The sequence below is a fragment of the Cebus imitator genome, unplaced genomic scaffold (genome assembly GCF_001604975.1).
Source record: "Cebus imitator isolate Cc_AM_T3 unplaced genomic scaffold, Cebus_imitator-1.0 Scaffold145, whole genome shotgun sequence".
Taxonomy (NCBI): Eukaryota; Metazoa; Chordata; class Mammalia; order Primates; family Cebidae; genus Cebus; species Cebus imitator.
Window position 1 is genome coordinate 7,933,529 of NW_016107460.1, and position 9,145 is coordinate 7,942,673.

Below are 9,145 nucleotides of genomic sequence, written 5' to 3' on the forward strand. Positions count from 1 at the left end.
TCTGTGGGTGCCGGGCACAGGGCCTCCCTCTGCCCTCGGGGCTCTGTGGGTGCCGGGCACAGGGCCTCCCTCTGCCCTCGGGGCTCTGTGGGTGCTGGGCACAGGGCCTCCCTCCACCATCCTTCCTCGTGTCATGCAGTCACGCAACTACACACTTCTGTGGGATTCATCCTGAAAAGGGCGTGAATGAAAAGGACTCGAAGCAATAGCAAGACATTACCCACACCAGTCTCTTGGCTCTCTGCAGGTAAAGTTTCTCCTTTTCTATTATTATACTTTAAGTTCTGGGGTATATGTGTAGAACACGCAGGTTTGTTACATAGGTATACATGTGCCATGGTGGTTTGCTGCATCCGTCCCCCCGTCAACTACATTAGGTATTTCTCCTGTTATCCCTCCCCTAGTCTCCTCCCCTGCTATCCCTTCCCTAGCCCCACAACCCCGACAGGCCCTGCTGTGTGATGTTCCCCTCCCTGTGTCCATGTGTTCTCACTGTTCAACACCCACTTATGAGTGAGAACATGCAGTGTTTGGTTTTCTGTTCTTGTGTCAGTTTGCTGGGAATGACAGTTTCCATCTTTATCCATGTCCCTGCAAAGGACATGAGCTCATCCTTTTTATGGCTGCATAGTATTCCATGGTATATATATGTGCCGCATTTTCTTTATCCAATCTATCTCTGAAGGGTATTTGGGTTGGTTCCAAGTCTTTGCTATTGTGAACATGTTGGGAACCAGCCCAACCCTGTACGTGGGTGCCCTGAGCTCCAGCGGTGATGAGGGAGTGAGAAAAGAAGTAAGACAAGGACAAGAGTAGAATTCAACAGCGTGGGTCCGGGGGCCAACGCACTCTCTCGGTGCAGGGTGAACCGAGTTGGCTCTGGGCTGCACACGCTTTTATTGGGTGCATCATCTTGTTAATCTTGCAGGCTGCGGGGAAAGGTAAGAAGGAAGATGAAGGGGAAGAGCATGTGTCTGCAGCATCAATAGCAAACGCGGTTCTTCTAAGAAATGCTAACTAAGGACCCTGAGTTTTACCACCGATTGTTTATCCAGGTGCATGTGCCAAGAGGCACAGCAGATGAGGCAGATAAGACGCCATAAGGTCTGAGCACAGACCGTGCATCAAGGGGCTTTTATCTCCTGAGCATTGTGACACAGAGCAGTCAGAAATACTCCATATTCTGAGAACACAGGCAGAGCCTGTGGCGTTCCAGTTCTCTCTGCCCTGCAAGACTTCCCTGTCCTGCAAGCTCCCGTCTGCAAAGGCCCTCCTGAGTCTTGTGAGCAGAGGTTGCATTCCTTCCTAGAGTTCTCACACAAGCCCTCCTTAGGAGACCCTCACGCAGACTGTGTGTTGGGAAGAGATCGTGGGACCGAAGCCATCTCTGCTGCCTCGCAACCACACCGCAGCGTCCCGCGGTTATGAAGCTCTCAGACAGTCTTCACTAGAGGCCTCCTGTTACCACTTGATCTCTGCTTTTATTTTACTGCACCATAGTTTGGAGTTTTCTTAATTCAGTGTTTGATCCGTGGCACAAATCTCAGGGTATAAAAAGCAAGCAAGCCTGTAATCCTTTAACTGTAAGTAACACAGGCCTGGCCCTGACCATCTTTTCCTACAGAGCAGTGCCGCAATAAATGTGTGTGCATGTGTCTTTATAACAGAAGATATCATTGTATTTATTATTCAATATTTTTTATTTTTTATTATTTATAATCCTTCGGGTATGTACCCAGTAACGGGCTTGCTGGGTCAAATGGTATTTCTAGTTCTAGATCCTTGAGGAATCACCACCCTGCCTTCCACAATGGTTGAACTAATTTACATTCCCACCAACAGTGTAAAAGCGTTCCTATTTCTCCACACCGTCTCCAGCATCTGTTGTTTCCTGGCTTTTTAATGATCACCATTCTAACCGGTGTGAGATGGTATCTCAGTGTGGTTTTGATTTGTATTTCTCTAATGACCAGTGATGATGAGCTTTTTCTCATATGTTTGTTGCCTATATAAATGTCTTCTTTTGAGAAATGTTTGTTCATATCCTTTGCCCACTTTTGGATGGGGTTGCTTTTTTTCTTGTAAACTTGTTTAAGTTCTTTGTATATTCTGTATATTAGCCCTTTGTCAGATAGGTAGACTGCAAAAAATTTTTCCCATTCTGCTGGTTGTCAGTTCACTCTAATGGTAGTCTCTTTCGCTGTGCAGAAGCTCTTTAGTTTAATTAGATCCCATTTGTCTATTGTGGCTTTTGGTGTTTTAGTCATGAAGTCCTTGCCCATGCCTGTGTCCTGAGCAGTACTGCCTAGGTTTTCTTCTAGGGTTTTTATGGTATTAGGTCTTATGTTTAAATCTTTAATCCATCCAGAGTTAATTTTTGTATAAGGTATAAGGAAGGGATCCACTTTCAGCTTTCTGCATATGGCTAGCCAGTTTTCCTAACACCATTTATTAAATAGAGAATCCTTTCCCCATTGCTTGTTTTTGCATCATGCCACCTGACTTCAAACTATACTACAAGGCTACAGTAATCAAAACAGCATGGTACTGGTACTAAAACAGAGATATAGACCAATGGAACAGAACAGAGGCCTCAGAAATAATGCCACACATCTACAACCATCTGATCTTTGACAAAACTTTCTCTTTGTTTCTAAAGTCAAAAGTGAAGACTCTCTCTTGTCCTAGGAGGGGAACAAGGAGTGGTCTGCCCACAACCCAGGTCTGAGGGCCCCTCCTTCCAGAGCTGAGAGCAGCCAGAGCTGACCCCTCTTCTCCCCACTCCATCTGGTGACCATCAGCAAAGGTGAGGGCAAGGGGGCTGGGCTCGGGACCCCAGCAGGCCAGGCAGTCTGCGTCCCACATGCCTGCTCCCACTGCTGCTGGGGACAGAAGCACCAGGGTGGACAGACCTCACTCCAAAAGCATTTGTGACAGTTCATCAGGTCCAATTTTTCCAGACCACGGACAGACTGTCACCTAAAAAACACAAGCAGTCCCCAAACCCGCAAAGGCTTTTCCAAGACATGCTGGCATACAAACACGCTTCTGCACAGAAAATCCTAGATAACTTTTGCTGTCAGAGGTGACGGGAGGTCCAGAGACAACCTCCCTGGCCCTGGTGTTTTACAGCTTGCAAGCTGGGGCATCGCTGGGTTGGGGCCAGAGAGGAAACCACAGTGCATGCTGCATGCAAGGCAGGCTGAGCTCCAGGCGCCTGCACAATGCGGACGTCCCTCCCAGGGGCCACAGGCAAACAGGACAGAGAGCCTCTGCCTAACAGACAGGCAACCCCCTAGACACCGTGCCAGGACACCTGAACAAACCCACACACCGAAAAGCAACAGACAAGAACAGCAGGAAGTATGAACAGGCTCTCAGTGACCAGAACGCAAGGATGTGTGCCACAGGCAGGCTGAGGGGACAGTGAGGCTGGGGGCGCCTTCCCAGGGGCCAGGGTGGGTGAGATGACCAAGGCTTCCTGCCACCTCCGGAAATGAGTTCCATGTCCCCGCTGACATCCTCGGAACGTGGGAAGGGTTCCATGGGTTTCCCTATGCTCATCCCCTGACTTAGTTTACTTTAAATGAGGACTATTTTATGACCTACCAGAATTAACATTAATTAACATCTCAGGCCAACAGCACCTTTGTCACTGTTCAAGTTAAAACAACAGCTAGAGGCTCTGTGGGGGCCTTTGCTGCGGAGGAAAGGGGTCCCTAAAGGTCCAGTTCAGCTCCAAAAAGCAGGGAACGACATAACCATGTCACTTATGGCCACAAAGCCCTCCCCAGCAGCATGAGACATGGGGTCTCCCCTGCCCTACCTACCCCCTACCCTGCCCCACCTCCTCCCTGCCCCCACAGGGCTCCACCCCTGCCTGGCCCCACGCTGGCCCCCCCATCAGGCTTCCAACTCCACACCTCCTGGAAGTGGTCCTGGACGAGGAGCTCCAGCAGCTCTTCCTCAAACTTCTCGAGGGTGGGGTACAGTGTGAAGAATAAGTCGTCCAAGTGCCCCGTGAGAGGCTTCTGGAGGCGAGGCTTTCGGAGAGCGTCGCCTGAAACAGCAAGGGTGCAAAAAGGATCACCCTTGGGAATAAAACACCCACCAGCAGCCACCAAGGACCCCCACCCACCCCAGCCTCAGCCTGGGCCTGCAGCAAAGAAGAGTGCGTGGGATCCTCAGACAGGGGCCAGGCTGAGCCTCCACCTCAATTAGGCAAACACAGGTTTCACTGGCAGTCCAAATTCTGCCCCAAACCTCCTCCAGGGGCAGTTTTTATATTCAACAACTCAAAGAACATAGACTGCAGAAGGCAAAGTCACACGTGTGCCCCTGCAGCCTGCTCCCCTGCATGGCGTCCCTCCTCTCCAGCAGGAACACGGCCAGCCCCGCTGCTCCTTACTTTACTGCGTCACCTTGAACCATCTGCGAACACACTGAACATACACAAGCCTGTCAAGGCGACCAGCAAAATACAGCCTGAACAGCACCACGAGCAAAGGGTCCCATCCAGAGGACAGCAGCCCCACGGACCTAGCTCAGGATCCGGTGCAGAGCAGGCCTGTAAAAAACCTGGGCTGAGAAAGGGAAGGCCCAGGGCTGCCTGGGGAGCCTTCTCCACTGGCTCGGGAGCAAAGCCTCATCCAGGAGGAGGAAGGCTGAGCCAGCCGCTTCCCAACCTACACACACCATGGACTCTGCCCCCTATTTCTCCACCACCGTCATCTTCCAGTCCTAGCTCCATCTATTCCTACATTTTAATGACCATTTACATATGCAGATTTTTAAAAGCTAATTCCAAAGTTGAAAAAAAAAGAAAACACTGGGGTAACACTCAATACCGATGAATCTGCCGTCAAAAGAGCACTCTACTATCCTGCAGAAGGGTATGAGTCAATATCACCTTTGCCTTCGTGTATATCAAAAGCTTTCAAATCTCACTTTCTGACCCAGTAATTCCACTTTTTGAACCTATTCAGAGAAAATAATCAAAGACAGAAGCAAAGATTTATGTGCAAGAATATTCAGTAAAACTTTATTATAATAGAGAAAAATCAAAACAACCAAATGTTAATAGGAGAATGTTCATTAAACTGTTAGTCATTCATACCAAATCAGAACAAAAAAATCATATTATCAAAGGTTATTTAAGAAACTGAGAAACAATCATAATATTGCAAGTGAAAAGAATAGTAACATATAAAACTGTATTGTTCCATTTGATAGCGATGTGATTTAAATGTTTATGCACTTAGATGTATGCATGGATATCTGCAGGCAGTAACTGTAGATTATTTCCTTCTTTATAGATTTCCATACTGTCCCCATCACAAACTCACAATAGATTTGTCCAATAGAACAGAACAGACATTCCAGAAATAAATTCATGTACCTACAGCCAACTGATTTTTAACAGAGATGCCAGGAACATACACTCAGGAAAAGACAGTCTCTTCAATAAATGGTGCTGGACAAGCTGGACACCCACAAGCAGAAGGAGATGAGACACCCTACCTCTCACCATATAGAAACGTCAACTCAAAATATATTAAAGACTTAAATGTAAAACCTGAATCTATGAAAAAAAAACACCAGAAGAACAAAGAAGCAATGCTTCGTAACACTGGACTGAGTAGGGATTTTTAAGTAACACTGGGCTGAGTAAGGATTTTTCTAAATAAAACTGTAAAGCACAGGCAACAAAAGCAGAAAGAAATAAATGGAGTATATCCAAAGAAAAGGTCTTGCACAACAAAGGAAACAAGCTAGTGAGGAGAGAATCTGCAGAGTGGGAGAAAATATTTGTAAAGCAGCTATCTGGCAAGGGGTTAATATCCAGAATACATAAGGAATGTAAGCAACTCAACAGCAAAAACACTAGTAACTTGATTTTAAAATGGGCAAGAGACCTTAACAGGCATTTCTCAAAAGAAGACATTCAAACAGCCTACAGGCACATAAAACTACGCTCATGATCACTAGTCATGAGGGAAATAAACTCAAAACCGCAATGAGATGCCCCCTCACTTCAGTGACAATGGCCATGATCAAAAAGACAAAAGAAAGTAAGTGCGGGTGAGGACGTGGAGAAAACAGAATGCCTACACACTGTCGGCGGGATTGCAAATTAGGACAGCCACTATGGAAAACTGCACAGAGGTTTCTCAAAAAATTGAAACCAGAATTACCATATAATCTGGCAATCCCCCTAGTGAGTACAGAATATCCAAAGGAAATGAAATCAGCCCGTCAAAGAGGTATCGCCATTCCATGTTTATTGCAGCACTATTCACAATGGTGGTGACACAGAATCAGCCTAAGTGTTCATCAGCAGAGGACTGGATCAAAGGAGTATATACGCACAGTGGGGTGCTTAGCAGCCATGAAAAAGAATGAGGCCCTGCCGCTTGCAACACCACCACACAGACGGACCCAGCAGACAGCAAGGTGAAGTGAAATAAGCCACACACAGAAAGTCAAATACCACATGATCTCACTCATATGTGGGAGCTAAAAAAATAAAGAGTTGGTACCACAGAAGCAAAGCATGTAACCGTGGTTCCCGAGACTGAGGAGGGGAAGAAGGCAGAGGTTGTCAAGGGGTCACAGTACAAGTTACAATCTGATAGGAGGAATAAATTCTGCTGCTCTTGCACAGCAGGGTAATGATGGTTACCAGGAAGTTACTGTAAAATACAAAATAGCTAGAAAAGTGGCCTCTGAATGTCCTCATCACAGAGAAGCGACGAGTGTGGGAGATCCGGTCACCCTAATACTCTCATTTGATCATTGTACAACACATAAGTGTATTGAAACATTAAATTGTTCCACATTTGATAACTGCCAAATGTGTCAAAATTGTGTCACAATTACAATGTGTCAACAAAATTTAACAGAATGTTTCAAAAAGTTGAGGGAGAAATTATATAAACTAAAATAACAGAGGACAAAGGCCATTTACCAGACCGCCTTCCTTTAGGAAGGATCACCTGTGTGCCATGGGTGCCCCATCATAAGGGGTGGCAACTCAGTGGAGGAATCAGGGTCCCCAGGCATCTGGGAGGGGGCAGAACTCGGCGTTCCTGAAAGTGGGTTCTGTGTGACCACCCCGTGACCAGGGTGCACATGTACCCCAGGCCCAGCAGCCATTCTGATAGCTGTGACCCTGGTCTATGCAGAGAGCTGACGACGCAAATCCCATGCACACGAAGTCATTAGGGGAGGAAAGACAGGTTCCCACCAGGGCAGCCAGACTGAGGAGCTACATCTGCAGTGGGAAGAACCTTCCAGATCCTGGAGGGCCCAGGAAAGCCGGACAAGGCTGGGTATCCTCATTCAGCCGCTTTTTCCAGGCCACATCTTGCAAGCATCATGGGCTCTGGAGTAAAGATCCTGAGCCCAAGCCTGGTTCTCCCACCGAGTTACCCGGAACTTTTGAGATACCAGGCCTGGACCAAAAAACAACGGGGCCTGGTGCTGTCTTGCCTTCGCACATCGGAAGGGCTAGCAAAGGGAAAACAGATCAGACCTCCCAGGATGCTCTGAGGTGGGAGGCTTGGATCTGGGCTGAATTTAAGACAGAACTTTGATGATGAGACACTAGTGCTTTACCAATCCATCTCATTTTCTCCCCAAATACATCTTTACGAGCAGGCCCTATCATTGTCCCCATTTTATAAAGGAAAAACAAAAGCAAAGACTTGGAGAGGCTAGGACCTGACCTGAGCTCACACCGTGGCTAGACATGGAACAGACACCTGCCACAGGTCTGTCAGCCTCCGGCATAACCCAACAAGCGTCTTTTCACTATCTGAAATCATTCATTCGTTCACTCATTCAACTAACCAACCAACAGTGGCAACCAAGACAAACATGAACTCCACCTTGGCAGAAGTGAGCCCATAGCAGCAGAGGTGTTCTGGCCCTCATGCTCTGCAGCTAAGACAATCTTTAATTTATCTGTGTCTGAGTCTCTAGCTAGGAATGGAATTCCCAAATAACAGCGTTGCTCCCGTGGAAAAAACACGCTCCACTCTACAACAATCCATTTTATTCCGGGATTCCCACAAACACACTACAGAGAAAATGGGGGTTGCCAGCAAACCCTTCACAAGCAAGAACCCCCTTCCCACTGATATCCATTAGAGAGCCCTGAGATTCCCCTGGGCCCTAACAGGCTCCCACGGTCCACAGCCTCCTGGGGACCTCTCTCTTCTACTAAGGATATTTAATTCACCAGAATGTACCTCAAAAAATAAGAACACTATAATAGCGGCAGCGGAATGAAAACTAAACTTGGGAAAGATTTAAGCAGGAATGAAAATGACTTTGAGCTAGTCCAGGTTTCTTCTAAAACACCTTGTATTGCGTTTGGTGACTGTGGTTGGATTTGAGGTCTGCCCCTACCAAAATCCACTCAAGAGAGAGCTAACATATCTCCTAAGAGTGCAATGCGACATCCTCAGCACCCACGCCAGGGCCTGCTTCACAGTGTCTACACAATAAATACTTGTTGAATAAATCAATGAATAATAAATGAATTAGTGAATATACAAAAGATATACACCCAACTGTGAGCAGTGGTTTTCTCCACAGAGTGAGACTACAAGGGAAGACTTTCAGTTTTTACTAAGTCTTTTTTCAATTTATTTTTACTAAATATATTGAATAAAGATGAACTCTGTGGTTTTAAAACAGTCTTTAGCATTGTATAAAACGGGCACATGATAGACAAGTTGCGTCGGCACTGGTCAGAAAGCAGCCTCGAGGCCAGGCACAGTGGCGCAAGTCTGTGATCCCAGCACTTTGAAAGGCCAAGGCAGGTGGATTCCTTGATGCCTGAGCTCAGGAGTCTGAGACCAGCCTGGGCAACATGGAGAAACCTGTCTCTACAAAAAATACAAAAATGAGCCAGAGGCCGGGCCCTGTGACTCATGCCTATAATCCCGGCAATTTGGGAGGCCAAGGTAGGTGGATCACCTGAGGTCAGAAGTTAAAAACCAGCCTAGCCAACATGGTTGAAACCCCGTATCTACTAAAAATACAAAAATTAGCCAGGTGTGGTAACACAGGCCTGTAATTCCAGCTACTTGGGAGGCTAAGGCAGGAGAATTGCCTGAACCTAGGAGACAAGAGGTTG

The 9,145-nt window shown here is 47.0% G+C and overlaps 1 protein-coding gene across 17 annotated transcripts in view; it reads right to left on the reverse strand.

Moving 5' to 3' along the window:
• NPHP4 (nephrocystin 4) overlaps positions 1–9,145 on the reverse strand; it is a 138,001-nt gene that overhangs the window by 92,490 nt on the left and 36,366 nt on the right. For all 17 annotated transcript variants that reach the window (XM_037743541.1, XM_037743547.1, XM_037743540.1 and 14 more), the window contains one exon: positions 3,924–4,060. In XM_037743541.1, the coding sequence (XP_037599469.1) occupies positions 3,924–4,060 (137 nt within the window). The remainder of the gene's footprint in view (positions 1–3,923; positions 4,061–9,145) is intronic.